The sequence below is a fragment of the Lithobates pipiens genome, unplaced genomic scaffold (assembly GCF_037356315.1).
Source record: "Lithobates pipiens isolate NorthernLeopardFrog02 unplaced genomic scaffold, aLitPip1_a1.2 Scaffold_27, whole genome shotgun sequence".
NCBI lineage: Eukaryota > Metazoa > Chordata > Amphibia > Anura > Ranidae > Lithobates > Lithobates pipiens.
Window position 1 is genome coordinate 206292024 of NW_027507788.1, and position 26261 is coordinate 206318284.

At 42.3% G+C, this 26261-nt stretch overlaps 1 protein-coding gene across 1 annotated transcript in view; it reads left to right on the forward strand.

Moving 5' to 3' along the window:
• The window catches only part of LOC143934483 (5-hydroxytryptamine receptor 3A-like), a 61322-nt gene that overhangs the window by 14796 nt on the left and 20265 nt on the right, over nt 1-26261 (forward strand). The window contains exons 3-5 of the mRNA XM_077458141.1: nt 11477-11521; nt 17226-17335; nt 23229-23398. Coding sequence (XP_077314267.1) covers nt 11477-11521; nt 17226-17335; nt 23229-23398 — 325 coding nt within the window. The remainder of the gene's footprint in view (nt 1-11476; nt 11522-17225; nt 17336-23228; nt 23399-26261) is intronic.

Consider the following 26261-nt stretch of genomic DNA (forward strand, 5'->3'; position numbering starts at 1 on the left):
ATTAAGGGAAACCCTGTGTCAAAATGTTAAAAAAAATGGCGTGGGTTCCCCCTAAAATCCATACCAGACCCTTACCCAAGCACGCAACCTGGCAAGCCCCAGGAAAAGAGGGGGGACAAGAGAGCGCCCCTCCTCCTGAACAGTACCAGGCCACATGCCCTCAACATAGGGAGGATGCTTTGGGGTTGCCCCCAAAGTACCTTGGCCCCATGTTGATGGGGACAAGGGCCTCATCCTCACAACCCTTGCCTGGTGGTTGTGGGGGTCTGTGGGCTGGGGGGCTTATTGGAATATCGAAGCCCCTTTAAGAAGGGGACCACCAGATCCCACCCCCCCATGTGAATGGGTACCGGGTACATTGTACCCCTACACATTCACCCAAGAAGTGTAAAAATTTTAAAAATGACAACAGACAATTTGGGACAAGTCCTTTATTTAAAAAAAAACTGTCCCGCTATGTCCATCCATCTTCGATCACAGCGTGCGGCAACCTGATTAAAAAAAATGAAAAATTCTGCCTCCCTAGATGAGGGTGGGGCCACCCGGTGATGTAAACGGGTGACCCCGCCCCATTCTGACATTACGTGACATCACATAACATCAGAGGGCAAGTGGTCTGGTACGGTTCAGGAGGGGAGGCACTCTCTCATCCCCCCTCTTTTCCTGCAGCCTGTCAGGTTGCGTGCTCGGAAAAAGGTCTGGTATGGATTTTGGGGGGCCCCTACGCCATTTTTTAAAATGTTGGCGCAGGGTCTCCCTTAATATCCATACCAGACCTGAAGGGCCTGGTATGCATTTTGGGGGGCCTATGCCATTTTTTAAAAAATGTTGGCACAGGGTTCCCCTTAATATCCATACCAGACCTGAAGGACCTGGTATGGATTTTGGGAGGGGGCCCACGCATTTCTTTTTGGGGGGTGGGGTTCCTCTTACTATCGATACCAGAAGCATACCAAAATGTACTGGGGGGAGAAACCATGATTTTTTTTCAATGATTTTCATCTATATTGCTGGAACCTGACAATACATTACAGCAGCGAGAAGTTTTAAATTATTCTTTTTCCTTTAGAAATTTCATTTTGCTGTGGTACTGTTATAAACACAGGAAAATGCGCTACTTTATAGGTGTACTACAGACTATTAACCACTTGCCGACCGCCGCACAACGATATACGTCGACAGAATGGCACGGGCAGGCATATGGGCGTACCTGTACGTCCCTGCCTTCCCGCGGGTGGGGGGTCCGATCGGGCCACCCCCGGTGCCTGCGGTGGTCGGTATTCGTTCGGGAGCGATCCGGGATGAGGGGGCGGCCATTCATTCATGGCCACCCCCTCGCGATCGCTCCCGACGAATGGAAATGCTCCGTGACATCACTTCCTCTCCTGTAATGTAAACACAGGCAGAGGAAGTGATGTAATCTCTCCTCCGTGTCGGTATTTTTCGTTCCGGCACCGAGGAGAGAGGATCGGTGAGTTGCACCAACACGACACTACACAGTAGAACATGCCAGGCACACTCACACCCCCCCTTCACCCCCCGATCACCCCCCCAATTACCCCTGCCCCCCCAGTCACAGTGACACCAATTGCATTTTTTTTTTTTTTTGCATTGGTGTCATTTGTGACTGTAATAACTGTTAGGGCAGTTAGGGTTAGCCCCCTTTAGTTCTAATGTACCCCCCTAACCCCCCCAATAAAGGTTTAACCCCGTGATCACCCCCCATCGCCAGTGTCACTAAGGCTGGGTTCACATTGCAGCGGTTTATGAGAACGGATGTGATTCGCACCGCACTGCAGTGCAAATCACATCCGATCTCTGTGCGATTCGAGTTCAGCCATACAGATAGTATGGCTGAATTTGCGTCGCACCCGCCGCACCCGCCGCACCCGCCGCAAACTCGCACGGGACCCTTTTTTTGGTCCGCAGCAGAATCGGATCGCATGGGTGTTCACACCATGCGATCCGAGTTTGCAGATCGCACTGCGATATGCGAACAGATCTGGGGGTGTCATTAACATTTCACTGACACTCCCAGCAGTTCGCATAGGGCAGTGTGAACTGCCGCCGGGAGGCATGCGATGCGGGAACCCGCCGCGGATTTGTGGCGTTCCCGCATCGCTCCAGTGTGAACCCAGCCTAATAAGCGATCATTTTTCTGATCGCTGTATTAGTGTCACAGGTGACGCTAGTTAGGCAGGTAGGTATTTAGGTTCGCCGCAGCTTTTTATAGCACCAGGGACCCCCATATACTACCGCATAAAGCCCCCTGATTGCCCCCTAGTTAACCCTTTCACCAGTGATCACCATATAACTGTTACAGGTGACGCTGGTTGGTTAGTTATTTTTTTATAGTTTCAGGGCACCCGCCATTTATTAGCTAGTCTCACTAGTGTACCCCTAAATTTAGGGGTGTCTACTTTCCAAAATGGGGTCATTTGGGGGGGGGTTTGTGCCATCTTGGCATTTTATGGCCTTCAAAACTGTAACGCCCTTAGAAAGCCTGAAGGCGGTGCTTGGTTTTCGGGGCCCCGTACGCGGCTAGGCTCCCAAAAAGTCCCACATATGTGGTATCCCCATACTCAGGAGAAGCAGCAGAATTTATTTTGGGGTGTCATTTCACATATGCCCATGGCATGCGTGAGCAATATATCATTTAGTGACAACTTTGTGAAAAAAAAAAAGTTTGTAATTTTCCCGCAACTTGTGGCAAAATATTAAATATTCCATGGACTCAACATGCCTCTCAGCAAATAGCTTGGGGTGTCTATTTTCTAAAATGGGGTCATTTGTGGGGGTTTTGTGCCATCTTGGCATTTTATGGCCTTCAAAACTGTAATAGGTAGTGAGAAGTGAAATCAAAAATTTACGCCCCTAGAAAGCCTGAAGGCGGTGCTTGGTTTTCGGGGCCCCGTACGCGGCTAGGCTCACAAAAAGTCCCACATATGTGGTATCCCCGTACTCAGGAGAAGCAGCAGAATTTATTTTGGGGTGTCATTTCACATATGCCCATAGCATGTGTGAGCAATATATCATTTAGTGACAACTTTGTGTAAAAAAAAAAAAAAAATTTTTTTTTGTCATTATTCAATCGCTTGAGGCAAAAAAATAAAATATTCAATGGGCTCAACATGCCTCTTATCAATTTCCTTAGGGGGTCTACTTTCCAAAATGGGGTCATTTGGGGGGGTTTTGTACTGCCCTGCCATTTTAGCACCTCAAGAAATGAGATAGGCAGTCGTAAACTAAAAGCTGCGTAAATTCCAGAAAACGTACCTTAGTTTGTAGATGTGACAACTTTTGCGCAAACCAATAAATATACAATTATTGACTTTTTTTTTACCAAAGACATGTGGCTGAATACATTTTGGCCTAAATGTATGACTAAAATTTAGTTTATTGGATTTTTCTAATAACAAAAAGTAGAAAATATCATTTTTTTTCAAAATTTGCGGTCTTTTTACGTTTATATCGCAAAAAATAAAAATCGCACAGTCAGTCAAATACCTTTAAAAGAAAGCTCTATTTGTGGGAAAAAAAAGGACGCAAATTTTGTTTGGGTACAACATTGCATGACCGCGCAATTACCAGTTAAAGCAGCGCAGTGCCAAATTGTAAAAAGACCTCTGGTCATTGACCAGCAAAATGGTCCGGTCTGAAAGTGGTTAAAATGAATATTTAATTAATTTATTTTTTATTTATTTATTTATTTATTTTACTTTCAATAGTTTTTTATTGATTTTTTTCAGAAAGAGTAAAGAAACATTGGTGCATTCTGTTATACAGTGGAACAGTAAATCCATAGTAAGGCAACATATAACATACCGTTTATCAAAGTGATAGACAGAGACTCTTTTGGTTAGTGTGCACAGGATCAACAACTTCCAAAACATAAGGAGGGGAAGGTTCACCCACCCCCGGACACCCTAAATGGGTACAAGCTGTGTCATGGAGAGGGGGGTGGCACACCTATCCTACAGATTCAATTCTAGATTAAACTGGTGGGAATGTTTTCTTCTATAGTTGGCTATCCACTGGGGCTCAAAAGTGATATGGTCCAGAAATATTTAGACAGAATAAAGGTGGATAAAGCACCTGGACCTGATGGCATCCACTCACGGGTCCTAAAAGATCTCTGTAATTTCAAAGCCATTGTATCTAATTTTTAGGGACTCATTAATGACAGGAATAGTACCACTGGATTGGCGCAGGGCGCATGTGGTGCCTATATTTAAAAAGAGATCAAAGTCTTTACCAAGTAACTATAGACCTGTTAGTTTAATTCTATAGTCAGGAAGATACTGGAGCATTTAATATAAGACCACATAGATGAGTTCTTGCTGGAAAAAACAACATTTTAAGCAACAGACAGCATGGATTCACGAAAGACAGAAGTTGTCAGACAAACCTGATTTCTTTTTATGAGGAGGTAAGTAAAACCTTGGACAGAGGGGTGGCGGTGCACATGGTATACTTGGATTTTGCAAAAGCGTTCAACACAGTTCCACACACACGGCTCATGTGTAAGGTAAAGTCTACAGGCTTGGAAATATCGGTTTGTAAATGTATAGAAAAATGGCTAAAAGACAGAATTCAGAGAGTAGTGGTTATTGATTCTAACTCTGAAGGGTCTAAGGTTATCAGTGGTGTCCCCCAAGGTTCCGTGCTGGGACCCTTACTTTTTAATACCTTTATAAATGATATAGGGTCTGGGATCAAATGTAAAATTTCTGTCTTTGCAGATCACACCAAGCTATGCAGTGGAATAACGTCTTTATAGGATGTCTCCAATTTACAAGCCGACTTCAATGCTCTATCTAATTGGGCGACTAAGTGGATTGGGAGCTAAGAATATGCATGCATCATACATGCTAGGGGGAGTACAACTTGGGGAATCCGTAGTGGAGAAGGATCTGGGGGTTTTGGTAGATCATAAGCTCAATAATAGCATGCACTTCCAAGCTGCGGTTTCCAAAGCGAGCAAAATCCTTTCTTGTATTAAGAGCGGTATGGACTCCAGAGATATAATTTTGCCCCTGTTCAAATCATTAGTAAGACCTCATCTGCAATACGCAGTTCAGTTTTGGGCACCGGTTCTCAAAAAGGATATTGGGGAACTGGAGAAAGTGCAGAGAAGGGCAACCAAACTGACAAGAGGCATGGAGGAGCTCAGCTATGAGGAAAGATTAGAGGAACTAAATTTATTCATTCTTGAGAAGAGGAGAATAAGGGGGGATATGATCAACATGTTCAAATATATAAGGGGTCCATATAGTGAACTTGATGTTGAGTTATTCTCTTTACGGTCAACACAGAGGACACGGGGGCACTCTTTACGTCTAGAGGAAAAGAGATTTCATCTCCAAATACAGAAAGGTTTCTTCACAGTAAGAGCTGTGAAAACGTGGAATAGACTCCCGCCAGGGGTGAGTCTGGCCCACTCAGTAGATTGCTTTAAGAAAGGCCTGGATACTTTCCTAAATGTACGTAATATAACTGGGTACTAACATTTATAGGTAAAGTTGATCCAGGGAAAATCCGATTGCCTCTTGGGGGATCAGGAAGGAATTTTTCCCCCTGCTGTAGCAAATTGGATCATGCTCTGCTGGGGTTTTTTTGCCTTCCTCTGGATCAAATGTGCATATAAAATTGGGTATATTGGATTGTACGATATTTTGTATTTTATTTATTTATTATTTTTAAGGTTGAACTGGATGTCTTTTTTCAACCTGACTAACTATGTAACTATGTATAAGGTAATAGTTAGAAGAGATGGTATAAAGGAGGAAAAATGGGAAGAGAAAGAAAGAAAGAAGAAGAGAACAGGTAAGGAAGGAGATATATGAGAAAAAGAATTGGATATCCATCTGGAATGTTCAACCTAGCCAGTTCTATCCAAGTCCTACAAGGGTGTTTGGGGTATGTTCATGTAATCTGCCCATGGTTCCCAAGTGGCCTAAAATTTCTTGACTGTATCTTATCTTATCTGGAGGATACTGACCATTTGTTCCTGGGCCATGATCCATGATAATTTTTGTTTGGCCTGGTTACTGGATACCGTGGGCTGTTTTCATGCTTTCGCTATCGTTATTTTAGCTCCTAAGAGGATAAAGTGAACAAGGCTCCTTTTACTTTTAGAAGTATTTATATTGGGAAGTTCAGCAAAGCTATGTGGGGAGATTGAGGAATGAACAGGCCCGTAGTCTTTCTGACGATTGCAAATATCCTGTCCCAGAACCCTCTTAATTTTGGGCATTCCCACCACACATGTAACATGGTGCCTATGTGTGTGCATCCTCTGAAGCATAAGGGGGAAGTTGAAGGATATAATTTTGTGAGTCTAGTTGGAACCATGTACCATCAAGATATAACTTTTAGGTCTGCCTCTATCAGAGATACGTTGAGTATACCTTAGTTTGGCCATGTTATTACTCTGTGCCATTCGTCCAACTCCCATTCCTGTTTGAGATCCCTTTTCCAGGTCAACATATAGCTTGTTTTAGTGTGTTCTACTGATAGTGACTCGTATATCACCTGATCCCTCCCCTCTGCTCCGTAAGCTGTCCGTACCATTGTTCATATGGTGTGATGCTGGGTGGTAATTGTTTGGATTTCCAAATGAGGTGTAGAAAGTGAGAGATTTGTTGGTGTCTATATTTTTCAGTTGAGGGAATTTCAAGGTTATTTATACAATGATTGAGGGTAAGTGGTCCAGATGAATTAAAATAATGACCGATTCTGTACAACCCTTTGTTCAGCCACCACCGCCTGGGGGGAATTGTGGAAGGTATGGGATAGCGGCCTAATCAAAGATACCAACTCTGGATTAATTTTGAGTTTGCCCCTTATTGTCATTGAATGAGATAACGTTGGAGCAAGAGTTTGTTTACTTGGGTTACTCCACAGCAGGAAATTAAGTGTGAATTGTGATACAGCTTCCCTTTTCATATGCACCCAATCGGGTTTTGCAATCTGGTAGTAGACAATTGAAATCTGGATTAATTGGGTGGCTTGGTAATATCTAAGTAGGTTAGGTAGTCCCAACCCTCACTTGTTTCGAGCTTGAAAGAGAACCCCCTTAGCTAATCTGTGTCCCTTTTGATCCCCAAACAATGGCTATAATTTTCGCCTGGAAGCATTGCAAATGATCCATCTTAATAAGTATGGGTAAAGACCAAAAAAAGTCAAGAATATGTGGAAACAATGTCATCTTTATAGCGTGGACCCTCCCTAGCCATGACAGATTTAGTCGAGATCATTCACGCAAATCCAATTCCAAGTTTTTACATAATGGCGGGTAATTAGTTGCATATATCTGGTCTATCCTGGATGGTATGTGTACCCCTAGGTAAGGAATGTTAAAATCATGCCATGTAAAGACGAAGTGGCTTTTTACCCGGGAAATTAATGAGTCTGGTAGATTTATGTTGAGGGCCTGCGAATTTGACATATTAACATGGAGTCCCGAAATGTTTCCGAATTTGTCTAGTAAACGGCAGACATTTGGTAGAGAGATTAGTGGTGATGTGATGAAAATTAGCAGATCATCTGCAAAGAGTGAGCATTTGTGTGATTGTGGGCTACAACGTATATCCAGGTGGTTCCTGAGTGCTATGGTTAAAGTTTTGATTACTATTGCGAACATCAGGGGGGATAGGGGGCATCCCTGTCGTGTGCCTTTAGAGATTGTAAATGGCTCTGAGTAGTATCCCTGAAGATGTACTTGTGCATTGGGATATGAGTATAACGCTCTTAGAATGTTAGTGAAGTGTTGCCCGAATCCCCAACACTGTAATATATTGAATAGATAAGGCCAGGAGACAGAGTCAAAGGCTTTGTGTAAATCTATAGCTAAAAGAAGTCCTTCTTGAGGTCCCCCCATCCCATCCTGATCGCACCAGTGAGATAATGTCTATCGCCCGTCTAATCTGATCTGGGCCTTGTCTACCCGGGATGAACCCTACCTCATCTTTATGGATGTATAAACTTATGAAGGAGGAAACCCTGTCTGCTAAGAGCTTGGTTAAGATTTTTAGGTCATTATTAATCAGTGATATGGGTCTATAGTTGCTAACCTCCCCTGGATCTTTCCCTGGTTTTGAAATTACTGTGATAAATGCTGAGTTAAGTGAGCATTCCAGGGTCGCTCCCTTCCTCAAAGCGTTAAAGAATCATGCTAGATATGGAGATAGAACGGGTGAAAACTTTTTTATAGTAGGGGTTTGAGACCCCATCTGGTCCAGGAGCAGACGCCCATTTCAAGCTTAAATGACCAAGGCTATTTCTTCTGCTGTTATCAGAGATTCCAATCTAGCTATACGGCGGTCTTCCAGTTTGGGAATAGGTAGTCTAAAAAGGAGTCAAGACCAGTTGGTCTCCCTGCACCCCTCCGCTATATAGAATTTTATAAAAATCATGGAAGGCGCCTATAATTCTCTGAAGGTTGTGCGTCCCAGAGCCATTTGGGAGGCATATTTTGGTAATGTTTTAGCACAAAGCTTGAGAGTTCGACCAGCTGCTAGAATCAAGTCCATTTTTATCTCTCATTTGGTAAAATCAGGCCCCACTCCATCGTAAACTCTTTTTCGCCCTTGAGGTAAGAGCAAGATTTAACATTAGTCTGACCTCATCTAGTTTGGCTGCAGGAATGGATTTAGGGTCTCTCTTATGTTGCTTTTCTGATGAGCTGAACAACCGGGAATTTTTCGGCTCATCCCTAGTAGAGAGTAGTATTCAGACTTACAAAGAAAGAGTTGGATGGGGAAAAAACAAAGTTTACTTGTAATCTGTTGGAGGAACTGTGGTTTCTGGCTTGTAGTCAAATGAAATTCATGTCAAAATAGACACTTTGGTTCAAAAAGACATGGCAAGTGTCACTGTCCCCTAGCAAGGTTGCTTCCCCAAAGGGAACATAGGTGGAGACGTGTTTATCAATTAATCAATTGGAATTGATAAAAAATACATGGAATAAAAGAGCAAACTTCACATATTAGGACAAGACTTGCCAATGCAATAAAGAAAACATCAGCTTTCTAATCAGAACTACGCAGGAAGCTAAATCTATCTTAATATAGATATAATTTAGATGATATAATATATTGTAGATGAAATTTAAAGAGTTGTGGGTTAATTCAGTTTACCACATTCTAGATGATTGTAGGAAAGTGTTACACAGAATGAATTCAATACAGACAGCCAGTAAAGCAGAGTTTTTTTAAGTGTATCATGTTACAGAGAATTGCAAAAGTTTAACACAGGGATCATTTCATACAGACAACCAATAAAGCAAAGGTTAATTTAGTGTACAGTGTTACAGAGGTAGAGATTGCAGGAAGGTTTCACATAGAATAAAGTTCACACAGTAAAGCATATGTTTAAGTGACACTAACCCCCGTTTACACTGGTGCGACCTGTCATGCAATTTAACAGTTCCAAATCGCATGACAAGTGACCCACGGTTATGTAAATGGGTGGCCCCACACCCCTCTGATGATCGGGAAAGCCATAGGGAAGCCCCCGTGCATTAGAGGGGGACAGGGTCACCTGGGAATGTCACCGCGTGGCCCCCTCCTTAGTTACAAAAGAACTGTCACCTGCGAGGATGCCTCATACAGCGGGTGCCTCCCATGGAGGCGGGTGGGTCGCAGTTTCATTTTTTTTCCTTTTTTGGTCCGTCGGCAGAGCGAGAGAAGAAGATGAATGGACTTTGTGGGACATTTTTATTTTTTTATTTTTTAATAAAGGACTTTTCCCAAGTTGTGTCTTGTCTTTTGTACCATTTTGACATTTTTTGTTAAATGGTAGGGGTACATTTGTACCCTGTTACAATTTCACACAGGGGAAGGCTGGGATCTGGGGGTCCCCTTGTTAAAGGGGACTTCCAGATTCTGATAAGCCCCCCACCCACAGACCCCCACAACCACTGGGCAAGGGTTGTGGGGATGAGGCCCTTGTCCCCATCAACATGGGGACGAGGTGCTTTGGGGGGCTACACCAAATCACCCTCCCCATGTTGAGGGCATGTGGCCTGGTACAGTTCAGGAGGGAGGGCCGCTCTCTCGTCCCCCGTCTTTTCCTGCGGCCTGACAGGTTGCATTCTCTGATAAGGGTCTGGTATGGATTTTTGGGGGGACCCCACACCATTTTTTACATTTTGGTTCAGGGTTCCCCTTAATATTCATACCAGACCCAAAGGGCCTGGTGATAGACTGGGGGAATCCCATAGCATTTTTTTAAATTACTTTTATCTTTATTGCTGGGACCAACAATTCATTATAGCCACGAGTACTTTTAAATCAAATGTAATTTTGTGCAGGGACTGTTCTAAACACGTCAAAATGTTCCACTTTACAGGCATACTATAGACACCCCCCAGGTACAAAATTTAAAGGAATATTTAACTTTTATTATTTCACTTTAAGCATTATTAAAATCACTGCTCCCCAAAAAACTGACATTTTTAAAACTTTTTTGCATTGATACATGTCTCCTGGGGCAGGACCCAGGTCCCCAAACATTTTTTATGACAATAACTTGCATATAAGCCTTTAAAATTAACACTTTTGATTTTTCCTGTCAATGTCCCATCGACTTTAATGGTGTTCCGGTGGCTTTTGAATTTGCCCCGAGCACCGCATATTGTTCGGTGTTCTGCAGAACACCCGAACAACCAAAGTTCGGCCTGAACTTATGCTCGGACCGAACCGTTCGCCCATCCCTAAAGATTTGTGTTGAAAGATGTGAGTTACAGTTGGTGATGTCTCTACTGCTCTGCTTACTATTCTCCTTGTGGTAAATGAAGCTGTATCTGAGAATCCTATGAGTTTCTCTTACTCCAACCAACTTGTTCGGGCCTTCTCTGACTGCTTCCGGCGGCGTATCTGAGTCTGAGTTCTTTTTCCTTCCTTTTTCTCCTTCCTTCTCTAGACTTTTCTTACCTTCTTTCTGGTTCTTCTTTCTTCTTGTTCTTACAGACTCCATCCTTTGGGGTTGGTCTCGGAAATGGGATTACCCCTGGGAGGACTGCGAGTAGGTTGTGGTGTATGGCCTTTTTGCCTTCCCTTTCCATTTCACCTTAATTATCCTTCAATATCATTCTAATCGCAAGAAGGTTTAACTATGATTGTTATGTTTGTACTTCTTTTGGATTCCTCTGTAATTCCTGATCATTCCTTAGCCCCTGTGAGGGCAACCTTAACACTTGCTTCCATTGTGGCTTAAACCAATAAATACATTGAAACTGAAAAGTTAAAAAAGCACTCATTTGTAACAGTTATCTTTTACCTTTTTTAGGTTAAAGGAAATGTTCTATTTTAAAATTATAAATTTTATATGCATTGCAAATAGATTTGAATTAAAGACCTGGACAATAAACTATACATGCTTTTAATCAACTTACCTGCATTTCCTTTTTTCTGCTTTGTAAAATGTGGTGTTATGTTATTATCTTTGTCATCAATAATAATTATTTTACTAGGATGAAAAAAATCAGTTGCTCTCCACTTACCTCTGGTTTAATCAGGTAAGGCCATTTATCTTCTTAACTTTAACTTTCTGGGGATGTAAAAACATCAGTAATGTCATAGTGCTTCTGTTAATATATTAATAATAATTAATAATAATATAGAGGTTGGTATACTAAAATAATCTTCACTCAATAGATGGTGTGAATATTCACTTCAATTATTCAGTCATGCAAAAAGCAAATTCCTGTTAGAAATAGTTCTGCTACAGGGGAGGCCAAGGATGTACTTATGTTTTTCATGGTTCACTATTATTGTTTTTACTATTAGTTACTATTAACTGTTAATATTTTTGTTGAATAAATGATTGAAAGGGCAATTTTCCTTCTGTTTTTATTCAAATATATCACCTTTATCTGTAGGAACCAATTGAACTATGATCTAATGTTTGCTTGGTCAAATATGTTAAAAAAGGTGACACCTTCCATGGAGCCTACTTACTTTCTCACATGACTGTATACCATCCTTGTCAGTGCATATAACCAATTATACTCAAAATCAACTGGGAAATGAAATATAAAATATTATAATATATTTTTTAAATATAAAATGTAAATGGCAAATTGGATTCCCTAAACAGTAAAGTTCACTTTTTAGGAAAAATTTATAAATGGGCATATTTATGCAGGTTAAAAAAAATGTAAATGTATTATTTTCCTACAGGAGGCTGCAAAGCATTGCACCTGTGAACAGTGGATTGCAGGTGCAATGTCAGGCTGTTGTTACGGGGGGCCAAACTACACAGCACAAGCACTGTGCTGTATAACATGCTTTAAGGTAACAGGATCAATATATATCTATATTTTTTTTTAGGTTAACAAAAGCTTTAAGGACCGGAAAGTTCTACCCACTTCCATTTTTTGCGATACGACACTGCGTTATTTTAACTGATAATTAAACGGTTGTGTGACACTGTACCCAAATAAAATGGATGTCTTTTTTTTCCCCACAAATATAACTTTTATTTGGTGGTATTTGATCATCTCTGCGTTTTTTATTTGTTGCTCTTTAAACAATTTTGGGCCAATTTTGAAAAAAAAACAATATTTTTTACTTTCTGCTATAAAACAAAATAAAAAAAATAAATCAGATTTATTCATCAATTTAGGCAAATATGTCTTCTGCTACATATTTTTGGTAAATCCCAATAAATGTATATCGATTGGTTTGAGCAAAAACGTTATAGCGTCTACAAACTATTGGATATTTTTATACTAGTAATGGCAGCGATCAGCGATTTTTAGCGGGACTGCGACATTGCGGTAGACAAATATGACACTAAGTGACACTTTTTTCAGAACCAGTGACATTATTACAGTGGTCAGTCCTAAAAATATGCACTGTTACTGTACTAATGACATTGGCAGGGAAGAGATTACACCAGGGGCGATCAAGGGGTTAAGTGTCTTACCTTGGTGTGTTTTCTAACTTTTCTAACTTTTCTAACTGTGTAGGGGATAGACTGACTGGGACAACACAGAGATCCTTGTTCTTGCTTAGCAGGAACACAAGAGCTCTATGTCCTCCCGTCAGAATGACAATCTGCTTTTTTTACATAGGCAAATCGTCATTCTGCCTCTGTGGGGAATAATCCCAGGTGGCCGGTGGGCATCGCATCCCCCTTTGGCCAATCGGCACATACGCACCCACATGGGCTAGTGCATGAAGCGACATACAGGTACGTTGTTTCGTGCAGCCGCGCCACCTTGCCGCAGTAAATCTGTGGCGAGTGGTCGGCAAGTAGTTAAATGTGTTCACAGTACGCCCCTTACAGTTTGAGTAATTAGCATTAAACAAATTTGCAGACTGAGAATTTGATAGGGTGATCCAATCTCCTTCTGTAGGACAAGAGAATTAATTTTGTCAGAAAACATCTCATTTGGTACAATTTCCTTATGAAATATAATATGGATCTATGGTGAGCTGAATGTTTTGAATTTTCTGAGAATTTAGGATGCTTTTTCAGGTAGAATAAATAAAACAACTAGATTCGGAATAATAATTTCCCACATGTAAGAATTCACTACTAAATATGAATTTTTGAGATTTACCTTGTCAAAATGTACTGCTGTGCGAGGGGCATCCCAAAAGTTCATGGAAGGAATGACTTGAAATAGACATCAAACTTTATCACCGCACCAAGCCACTCTTCCAGGTGTTCAACGCTGAAAATGGCCCACATGCCCTATCCAGCTCAGCTGTTTGGGCATACTAAGTACGTCTAAAATGTGAACCTTTGATCACAAGTTGATGGTTGCAGTAGCAACCATCAGGCGGTGTGGGTTTCGTAGAACCAGCGACTGGCTTCAAAGGGAAAGTGATGCGGCAGCTCCATAACTGCCAATCCTTTTCACACAGCTGTCCACTCGGTCCCTCCCTCCCTGTCCCGCCATCCTCCTGTGGTTCCTGGGCTGTCCAGTGCTCATCTGCCAATGGAGGAAGAGAGACTGCAGTGAGACTGAGGCAAATCCATGCCACGGTCTCGCATGCAAACAATGAAACCGGAAGTGTTGTCACTTCTGGTTTCATATGCACTATTTCCTGGCCAGTATAGCCAGGAAACACATTTAACCAAGCTGATCTGTGCTTGGTTAGATGGTGTGAAGGGCAGGGGAGAAATTGGGGTCTACTAAACCCCTAATGTCTCCAAAAGAAGTACCTGTCACCAGCCCAATACTATCACATAAGGGTTTATTAACAAGTTTGAAAATGGAATGTTAGGTATCTATTTACTCGATGCAACCTCATCCTTTATATTTTAACCAAACATAGGTATTATATGATGTGGTTTTGCACTAAAACTCATTTTAGTATATTTTTTCAAAAAAATGCGTTTAATAAACAGTTGTGCAAATATCACGTAAAAAAAAATTTGTACCTATCACCTTTTTTTTCTACAGGGCCTCTGCTTTCAAAAAATTTATAATGTTATGGGGGTTTATGTAATTCTATTGCCACAAATTACAATTTTTACATGTATGCAACAAAGAAAAAAATTGCTCTGGAGCGGAACTGGCTATACGGTTTTCGTGTGCTCCTTGCAAACAGTTGGCACCCCCCATAGTCGAATTGAAAATGGAAAAGTGGAAGAAGAAAGATGGGAGTGTTCCATCAACAGGCAAAGTGATGGCGACAGTCTTCTGGCATTCCGGGAGGTGCACTGCTGCACATCGAAAGAGTGGCTTGGTGTGGTGATAAAGTTTTGAGTCTGTGTGGTCACTAATTCTGTGTCAGGTTGTAGCCTTTTGGTAAGTCCCTTGTAGAAAACCATTTTCTGCCAGTTTTGGGTATAAAGTTTTTTCTGAACTCTTTCAGTGGTCTGGTAGCATATCTAACCACTTGCCACCTGCCATATAGCAAAATGACGTTGGCAAAGTAGTTGATATATCCTGACTGGACATCATATGACGTGGCTAAGATAACAATCCACTGCGCTCCGCTGGGGGGCGTGCATCGTGGCAATCGTTGTTGCGGCGTGTCAGTCTTTACCACATGATCAGCCATGTCCAATCACGGCTGATCACGATGTAAACAGTAAGAGCCATTTATCAGCTTTTCCTCACTCTCGTCTGACAGACGCAAGTAGAGGAGAGCTGATCGGCTGCTCCTCTGACATGGGGGTCTGCTCTGATTGTTTATCAGTGCAACCCCCCCTCAGATGCCCACCCAGGACCACCAGGGATGCCACCAGGACCACGGGGTGGCATCCCTGATGGCCATCATGTGCTCTCACATAATGCCAATGTGTGCCCACACAAGATGCCAATCAGTGCCCATCAGCAATACCTGCCAGTGCCTCCTAATCAGTGATGCCAATTGGTGCCACTTATCAGTGTCCATCAGTGCCACCTATCAGTGCCCATCCATGCCCATCAGTGCCGCCTATCAGTGACCATCAGTGCCACCCATAAGTGTCCATCAGTGCCACCTTTTAGTGCCCATCTGTGCTGCCTATGAGTTCCCATCAGTGCTGCATATCAGTGCCACCTATCCGTGCCAATCAGTGCCACCTTATCAGTGTCCAGCAGTGCAGCCTCATCAGTGCCCATCAGTGAAGTAGATTTTTTGTTGTTTTTTGATTTGTTTAGCAAAAAATAATAACTGCAGAGGGGATCAAATACCACCAAAAGAAAGCTCTATTTGTGGGAAGGAAGTTATACAAATTTTGTCTGAGTACAGCATAGCATGACCACGCAATTGTCATTTAAACAGCAACAGAGCTGAAAATTGGCTTGGGCAGGAAGAGAGGAAAGTGTCCTGTATTGAAGTGGTTAAATAGGGTATTCCAGTGGGTGGAGCTACACTATATTGTCAAAAGTACTGGGACACTGCTCCAAATCATTGGATTCAGGTTTTCCAATCACCTCCATGGCCACAGGTGTATACAATCAAGCAGCTAGGCATGCAGACTACTTATACAAACATTTGTGGAAGAATGGTTCACTCTCAGGAGCTCAGTGAATTTAAGCATGGTACCACGATAGGTTGCCACCTGTGCTACTAAATATTCCACGGTCAACTGTTAGTGATATTATAACAAAGTGGAAGCAACTGGGAACAACACCAACTCAGCCACAAAAAAGATAGAGCAGGGTCAGCACATTCTGAAGCTCACAGTGCACAGAAGTCATCAACTGTCTGCAGAGGTAATAGCTACAGACCTCCAAACTTTACGTGGCCTTCAGATTAACACAACAACAGTGGATAGAGAGCTTCATGGAATGGGTTTACATGGGCGAGCAGCGGCATCCAAGCCTTACATCACCAAGTGCAATGCAAACCGTTGGATGCAGTGGTGTAAAGCATGCCACCACTGGACTCTAGAGCAGTGGAGACATGTTCTCTGGAGTGACCAATCACACTCTGTCTGGCAATCCAATGGATGTGTCTGGGCTTGGATTGCCAGGAGAATGGTATTTGCCTGCCTGCATTGTGCCAAGTGTAAAGTTTGGTGAAGGGGGGATTATGGTGTGGAGTTGTTTTTCAGGGGTTGGGCTTGGTCTCTTAGTTCCAGTGAAGGTAACTTTTAAGGCATCAGCATACCAAGACATTTTGGACAATTTCATGCTCCTAACTTTGTGGGAACAGTTTGGGGAGAGCCCCTTCCTGTTCCAAGATGACTGCGCACCAGTGCACAAAGCAAGGTCCATAAAGACATGAATGAGGGAGTTTGGGGTGGAGTAACTTGACTGGCCTGCACAGAGTCCTGACTTCAACCCAATAGAACATCTTTGGGATAAATTGGAGCGGAGACTGTGAGCCAGGTCTTCTTGTGAAACATGAGTGCCTGACCTCACAAGAAAGTGCAAACATTCCCATAGACACACTCCTAAACCTTGTGGACGGCCTTCCCAGAAGAGTTGAAGCGGTTATAGCTGCAAAGGGTGGGCCAACTCAATATTGAACCCTATAGATAAAGACTGGGATGCCCTTAAAGTTCACGTGCGTGCAAAGGCAGGTGCCCCAATACTTTTGGCAATATAGCATATGTTAAGGGATCGGAGATCTCAGAACACATTCTCTAAATAGAAAGTCTTGTGAAGAGTTATGGGGATAATGCATTTTGAGCTTACATTTTTGTAAACAGAAGCAATGCAGTTATTTTGAACATCATTCTAATCAATTTACTTCTGCATACATATAAGAAATAAGATTATAGTTTACATCACTTTATTTTACAATGTCTCCGTTTATGCCTGCTAGAGCTGGGTGGATGAATTCCTCTCATGGGATCCTATGCAATTTGACAATGTGACTAAAATTTCCATTCCTGCACACCACGTCTGGCAGCCAGATACTACAGTTACTGAATCGTAAGTATATATTTTTTGTTTAAAGTGTATTTCTAGGCAAAAAACTTTTGTCGGGTTTGGATAGAGCGGAGGAGGATTAAACTCTCTGTTAAGTTTTTATTGCTGTCTGATTCATGACTCTATTTGTACCGGTGAGTAGTGATGGCCGAACAGTTCGCCCGGTGGTTGTTTCGCGGCGAATTTCGGCTGTTCGCGGTCCGCCCGTTCGGCGGACTATTGGCGCCGTTCGCCCGGCGGACTTCCGTGTTTTTACTGTGTAAAAGAACTTTGACCTGATGACACATCCATCATGGGGTACAGGACAGCCAATTGAGACATTACAGCACATGGACACTTGGACATTCCCCCTAACCTATAAATACACCCGATCCGGCGGCCATTTTACATTCTTTCTTCTGTCACTATAGGGAAAGGTTGCTGTGTGGAGCAGGGAGAGATAAATCGCTAGCTATTTGGTACACAAAAGTTCTTTTCAGGACTGGTATAGGTGTTAGGTGTATATAGGTTTGCTGTGCTACTGATTGTTGCAGCAGCCTGAGTGTCTTTTGTCAGTTTAGAGAAAGGGACAGGGCGCTGTGTGCTGCTGCTGTAGGGACAGCCAGATTAGTCATCATCATTAGCTGTTACTATCAGGTCCACAAAAGTGCTATTCCAGTAACCAGTTATTGTTCCAGCAGCCTCTGTTTTGCCAGTTTATATAGGGACAGGCAGGAAGCAGTGTGTCAGGCAGTGAGGGTCAGTTTAAACAGTAGCTGTTACTATTAGTTCCACAAAGGTTCTTTTCAGGACTGGTATCAGTGGTATGGTAATAGGCTTGTACACGTATAATATTCTTTCTTCCAAATATAGAAAGAATATTATACTTGACTGCTGCCCTTCTGCTGCAGTCTGCTAATCATTCACAACTCACTTGTTCCACAAAGCTCTTTATCAGGACTGGTAACTTGGTCTGTCTAGGGTGCTACAGTACATAGGGTTGAGTGAGGTACAGTCTGCTATTCTATAAGGACTGGTATCGGTCCACAATACATAGGGTTGAGGTGCACTACTGCTGACCGCTTCCCTATACTGCAGCAGTCCTTCATCGGTATAGGGACTGACGTACAGTCTGCTAATCACTCACACACAACCTACTTGGTCCACAAAAGTCCTTATAAGGACTGCTAACTTGGTCTAGGGTGCTACAGTACATAGGGTTGAGTGAGGTACAGTCTGCTATTCTATAAGGACTGTTATCGGTCCACAATACATAGGGTTGAGGTGCACTACTGCTGACCGCTGCCCTATACTGCAGCAGTCCTTCATTGGTATAGGGACTGACGTACAGTCTGCTAATCACTCACACACAACCTACTTGGTCCACAAAGCTCTTTATCAGGACTGGTAACTTGGTCTGTCTAGGGTGCTACAGTACATAGGGTTGAGCAAGGTACAGTCTGCTATTCTATAAGGACTGGTATCGGTCCACAATACATAGGGTTGAGGTGCACTACTGCATACCGCTGCCCTATACTGCAGCAGTCTTTCATCGGTATAGGGACTGACGTACAGTCTGCTAATCACTCACACACAACCTACTTGGTCCACAAAAGTCCTTATAAGGACTGGTAACTTGGTCTAGGGTGCTACAGTACATAGGGTTGAGTGAGGTACAGTCTGCTATTCTATAAGGACTGTTATCGGTCCACAATACATAGGGTTGAGGTGCACTACTGCTGACCGCTGCCCTATACTGCAGCAGTCCTTCATCGGTATAGGGACTGAGAGTTTTGTCACAGGGTCATTTAAAAAATGACAGGCAGAGGAAGAGGCAGGCCCTTCCGCAGGGGTGCTATACAGGGGTGGGTCATATTTCTACTGGGGCTGCTTATTATGAGGGGCTCACACCATCCCTGTGCTATGCTGACATCCTCCTGGGGCTGCTTATTATGAGGGGCTCACACCATCCCTGTGCTATGCTGACATCCTCCTGGGGCTGCTTATTATGAGGGGCTCACACCATCCCTGTGCTATGCTGACATCCTCCTAGGGCTGCTTATTATGAGGGGCTCACACCATCCCTGTGCTATGCTGACATCCTCCTGGGGCTGCTTATTATGAGGGGCTCACACCATCCCTGTGCTATGCTGACATCCTCCTGGGGCTGCTTATTATGAGGGGCTCACACCATCCCTGTGCTATGCTGACATCCTCCTGGGGCTGCTTATTATGAGGGGCTCACACCATCCCTGTGCTATGCTGACATCCTCCTGGGGCTGCTTATTATGATTGGCTCCCACCATCCCTGTGCTATGCTGACTTCCTCCTGGGGCTGCTTACGGTGCAGGTGTCAGTGCTGTATATCACGGTGCCGATGTCAGTGCTCTCTGTCACGGTGCTGCTGTCAGTGCTGTATATCACGGTGCTGATGTCAGTGCTCTCTGTCACGGTGCTGCTGTCAGTGCTGTATATCATGGTGCTGGTGTGAGTGCTTTATGTCACGCTGCTGATGTCAGTGCTCTCTATCACGGTGCTGCTGTCAGTGCTGTATACCACGGTGCTGGTGTGAGTGCTTTATGTCACGCTGCTGATGTCAGTGCTCTCTATCACGGTGCTGATGTCAGTGCTAATATCACGGTGCTGGTGTGAGTGCTTTATGTCACGCTGCTGATGTCAGTGCTCTCTATCACGGTGCTGTTGTCAGATGACTCTATCACGGTGCAGGTGTCATTGCTGTATGTCACGCTGCTGATGTCAGTTCTCTGTATCACGGTGCTGCTGTCAGATGACTCTATCACGGTGCAGGTGTCATTGCTGTATGTCACGCTGCTGATGTCAGTGCTCTGTATCACGGTGCTGCTGTCAGATGACTCTATCACGGTGCAGGTGTCATTGCTCTATGTCACGCTGCTGGTGATCATCTCCTGCACCCTCTTCTTTGCCTACCCTGGTCCCTGACCTTCCCTCTCCTCCATTGCCTTCATGCGCTCCACAGTCCTGAATTGTCACAACAATTTCCCATATAAAAAAAGAATGCTTGTAGTTGTCGATCCCAAGATTCACCTCATACATGTGTTATGTCATTGGCCATGTGGTGGGACTATGTTTGCACAGCTAATAATTATTTTGTGGCTGCAAATTTGACCTATAGGTTTGCGAAGTTCGCCTCCCATTGAAATCAATGGGGCCCGCCGCGAACGTTCCAGTTCGCGAACTATCGCCCGCGTTCGTGGTCGGCGTTCGCGAAACGTCCCGTCGGAAGTTCGTCCATCGCTACCGGTGAGGTGACCATTGCCACCAAATTAGGAAAGTCAGTGGAAATGCAAAATGTTACCTCTTAGCCCTTGTACACACGGTCGGACATTCCGACAACAAAATCCGATGGATTTTTTCTGATGGATTTTGTCCGAAACTTGTGTTGCCTACACACGGTCGGACAAAGTTGTCGGAAAATCCGATTGTTCGGAACGTGATGACGTTATTTCATTACGATGGGACTACGTTCAGGCTAGTAGCCAATAGCTTTGTTCTAGGAATTTGATCTGAGCATGCGTGGCACTTTGTCTGATCGGAATTCTCTACAAACGATCGGACAAAGTCCCATCGGATCATGTTGTCGGAAAATTTTATATCCAGCTCTCAAACTTTGTTGGTTGGACATTCCGACGGAAAAAGTCCGATGGAGCCCACACACGGTCGGATTATCCGACAACACGGTCCGATCGGAGGACATTTTCTGTCGGAATTTCCGACCGTGTGTACAAGGGCTTAGAGCAAGAGATAAGGGAAACCCTACCAATGAGGACACTTGTTATGGGGACGATTAAGATTGGAATCCACTTCAGTTCAGATTTCCTCTAACTTCTTGTTAATTTCTAGGAGAGGAAGTGAAAGAATCTTTTCCCAATAGTACAAAGACAGCAGAAAAAAAAAAAGGCAAGGGATTTAACCCTTCTCTAGTCTACATACATAGTCTACATACATGTGACTGATACCATTGCTTGTGGAAGAGAATTCCAGATTAAACATTTGCACTGCCGAAAAATTTGTTTGTTTTCATTCCATTTTTTTTTTTTTTTCAGGTCATTCGTTATGATCGCAATTCGTAAATTCGAAATTTTGTAATTTCTTAAATTCATAAATTCGAAAATCCAAAAATGAGAAAGAAAATCAGAAAATTTGAAATATTAACTAACTATTAAGTTATGGGTATTGGAATTTCCTTTCAAATTTGGCTGTTAGTGAACGAATTAATACGAATTTATCCGAAGTTACGAATTATCTGAAATAACGAATACCGCATGTAAACCAATAGAATGGAACAAATTAATAATAAATAATAATAAGGTATTATTATAATTATTGTTATTTATTATTTGTTACATTCCATTTGTTTAGATACAGTATTCATTATTTCAGATAATTCATAACTTCGGATAAATTTATTTTGTTACCTTCACTAGCAGCCAAATTTGAAAGGAAATTCCAATACCTATAATTTTATAGTTAGTTATTACAGGCAGTCTCCGAGTTACGAAGTGGTTAGGGACTGCCTGTTTGTTCTGAAGTCGGATTCATAATCCGGACCTGCATGTGCAGAATGGCGTTTCAGATGTTTTCCTCTGTTTTCCCACGTCGTTTTCCGAGGTTTTCCAAAGTCATTTTCCGATTTATTTCCGATGTATTCCGATGTACCCGCCGGCGCCACCTGCCGTTATAATTAGGAGTCATTTGCAAGTCGGATGATCGTAACTTGGGGACTCCCTGTATTTCAGATTTTTGGATTTTCGAATTTTGGAGTTTCAGAATTAAAAAATTTCAGAATTTTCTCATTTTCGAATTTACGGATATTTTGAAAAATTAGTTAGCCCCTTGCCGACCGGCTCACGCCAATATACGCCGGCAGAAGGGCACATAGAGACATATTAATGTACCTGTGCGTTTCCCTTAAAGACGCGGCATTGTGGGCGCGTGGGCGCACCCGCCGCGAGCTACGTGAGTGTAATTGGGGTTCCCGCAGACTCGATGTCCGCGATGTCCGCGGATACCCGCGATCATCTCACGGAGAGTAAGAACGGGGAAATGCTGATGTAAACAAGCATTTCCCCATTCTTCCTGGTGACAGGACACTGATCACAGCTCCCTGTAATCGGGAGTGGTGTTCGTATTTGTTGAAATTTGATATTTATGTATGTATATTCGTGATAATAATTCTTAGTTTGGAAAGTCATTTGTTTATTGAATCTTTTAACACACACAATGACAATATCTCTTCTCCTCTACTCAAATACAATACAACACCCTTCTCACTCACTTTGCCAGTAATCCAACCTCCAGCACAGAATGAATTAGCTTATAGGACTGTAAGATTTACTTTGAGCTGACCCTTTGTTTCATTAGATCTTTAAAGAATTACCGAATCATGTCAAATTCATTTGTTATATCTGCTATAATTTCTTTCGTATTCGTTGTAATTCGTTATTATTTTATTCAGACATTCAGAAGCAAAATTCGGCCGAATTATGAAACGAATTGCACAAGCCTACTATTTATTTGATACATTTACTTAATATTTCAGCACTATATAAATGTATGAGTTACGAATGTGCATCCTTTAGAATATTGAATTATTTCTAAGTGAAAAGGTATAATTATTTGTTGATGTATACTCATGATCTCATTAGGACAGTTACACATTCACACACTTTGGTTTGCCTGCAGCTCTGCCTGATTTACAGACAATCAAGCTATTTAGGAATCCAGACAATTGTATTTCATGAATTTTAGAACAAATTTCAATGAATATACTTTGATGATTCACCTGATTTGCAAACTGATTAATTAATCACTATTGATGTATTTGCTTTTCTATAGACATATCCAGTGACTTGCATATTGTTTTTTTTTATTTTAGAGTAAATGAGGAAAAGGCCCGTGAGATCAGTTATGTCACTATACACAACAATGGCAGAGTTTTCCAGTACAAACCAATGCACGTAGATTCCGCTTGCGTCCTCAACATCCACAGTTTTCCGTTTGATTACCAGAACTGCTCCCTCACATTCTCAAGCTGGGCTTACACACGTATGTCTGTTGTTGATGTCCTAAGTGGTCTAAAATTTACAATAATTCTAACGTGGTGAGACTGCAATTCTGATGCATAAAGCTCAAAGGACTTTATTTAAAAAAAAAAATAAGTGAATTGACTCCACTGATGTCTGTGATGCAGTACATTAAGAAAACAATACACATTGGGGTTAAATGCTTACTTATATTGCTTTATATGCTAAATCATCTGTAAACTTTTTTTGTTTTTCGTGGCACAAAATTGAATGATTGAAAAAAATGCATCCCCACCATATACGAAATAAGAATAATTTTTGTTAAGTAAATACTCTCCATTCCTTTAGTAAATAAACCCTACTGAACTTAATCAGCCAATATGATTTCAATGCCTTGCTGTTGAACATGCCAGTCCATCCTTATGGTAACTTGTAAACTGAGTAAAGCAACTAACGGTTGCTTTCCAAATTCCATTCTTGCTCTTGTTTTCCTCTGCGCTACATTATCCTGCTGTGTAAATTTAAACAGAATCAACCATAAAAAATAAAATAAAGCTGCTGCTTTCATAAAAAAACACAATCTTCTGTTGGTATAAAGTGTAGGCACCTGGAGGTGTGTGAACATATCTGTAGCAGCTTTCCCTCATTGAAGAATCCCAAGCCTTTCCAGCAAACAGAACTTTGGCACTCTCTGATGTCAAAGTGTCAAAGCTTGCCTGTGCCTTCCCATCTCCTACACATTCCTGTTGACCAATAAGACTGGTCATCAAAGTGATGGGCCAATAGGAATGTATGGGGGGTGGGTCTTAACTGCAAGATCCTGCACTACATGCCAGGGAGGGTATATGCAGCAGTTCCCTCTTTACTAAACGTTTCTAATTATTAGTTGTTTGCAAGGGACAATTCGGATCTTTAAACTGGGATGCAGAATTTTGATCACTAATTGATTTACCAACTTTCTATTAACAAAAACACACATATACACACACACACACACATACATATATATATATATATATATATATATATATATATATATATATATATATATACATATATATATATATATATATATATATATATATATATACACCGAGCAAAATTATAAACACAACACTTTTGTGTTTGCTCCTATTTATCATGAGCTGAACGTAAAGATCTACTACTTTTTCTATGTACACAAAAGGCCTATTTCTCTCAAATATTGTTCTCAAATCTGTCTAAATCTGTGTTAGTGAGCACCTCTCCTTTGCCGAGATAATCCATCCCCCTCACAGGTTTGGCACATCAAGATGCTGATTAGACAGCATGATTATTGCACAAGTGTGCCTTAGGCTGGCCACAATAAAAGACCACTCTAAAATGTGCAGTTTTATTGTATTTGGGGTTTTGTCCACCATTTTTCTCACGCAGTGCATCACATCTCCTTCACATAGAGTTGATCAGGTTGTTGATTGCGGCCTGTGGAATGTTGGCCTATTCCTCTTCAATGGCTGTGCGAAGTTGCTGGATATTGGCAATAACTGGAACACGCTGTTGTATACGCCGATCCAGAGCATCCCAAACATGCTCAATGGGTGACATGTCCGGTGAGTATGCTGGCCATGCAAGAACTGGGATGTCTTCAGCTTCCAGGAATTGTGTACAGATCCTTGCAACATGGGTCGTGCATTATCATACTGCAATATGATGGTTGTGGATGAATGGCACAACAATGGGCCTCAGGATCTTGTCATGGTATCTCTGTGCATTCAAAATGCCATCAATAAAATGCACCTGTGTTCGTTGTCCATAGCATACGCCTGCCCATATCATAACTCCAACGCCACCATTGGCCACTCGATCCACAACATTGACATCAGCAAACCACTCACCCACACGACGCCATACAAGCTGTCTGCCATCTGCTCTGTACAGTGAAAACCGGAATTCATCCGTGAAGAGAACACCTCTCCAAAGTGCCAGATGCCATCGAATGTGAGCATTTGCCCACTCAAGGCGGTCACGCCGACGAACTGCATTCAGGTCGAGACCCCAATGAGGACGATGAGCATGCAGATGAGCTTCCCTGAGATGGTTTCTTACAGTTTGTGCAGAAATTCTTTGATTAAGCAAGCCAAAAGTTGCAGCAGCTGTCCGGGTGGCTGGTCTCAGATGATCTTGGAGGTGAAAATGCTGCATGTGGAGGTCCTGGGCTGGTGTGGTTACACGTGGTCTGTGGTTGTGAAGCTGGTTGGATGTACTGCCAAATTCTCTGAAATGCCTTTGGAGACAGCTTATGGTAGAGAAATTAACTTTTGATTCACAGGCAACAGCTCTGGTGGACATTCCTGCAGTCAGCATGCCATCTGTGGCATTGTGCTGTGTGATAAAACTGCACATTTTAGAGTGGCCTTTTTTTGTGGCCAGCCTAAGGCCCACTTGTGCAATAAACATGCTTCTAATCAGCATCTTGATATGCCCCACCTGTGAGGTGGATGAATTATTTCGGCAAAGGAGAAGTGCTCACTAACACAGATTTAGACAGATTTGTGAACAATATTTGAGAGAAATAGGCCTTTGTGCACATAGAAAAAAATGTAGATCTTTCAGTTCAGCTCATGAGTGTTGCAATTAAAATTTTGTTTCTATCTATCTATCTATCTATCTATCTATCTATCTATCTATCTATCTATCTATCTATCTATCTATCTATCTATCTATCTATCTGTATATATACAGTATCAAGTAAACATGAAGTTTGGGGCATCTACAGGCTTTTGAAAGTGCATAAATGATCCAAGGTTTCATTCACCAATGTTTCCGTGTGTCACAGCCCACCTTTATCAAAGCAAGTAACATAAACACCAAACAACTAAATACTCCGTTATATGTACAGGTAAATG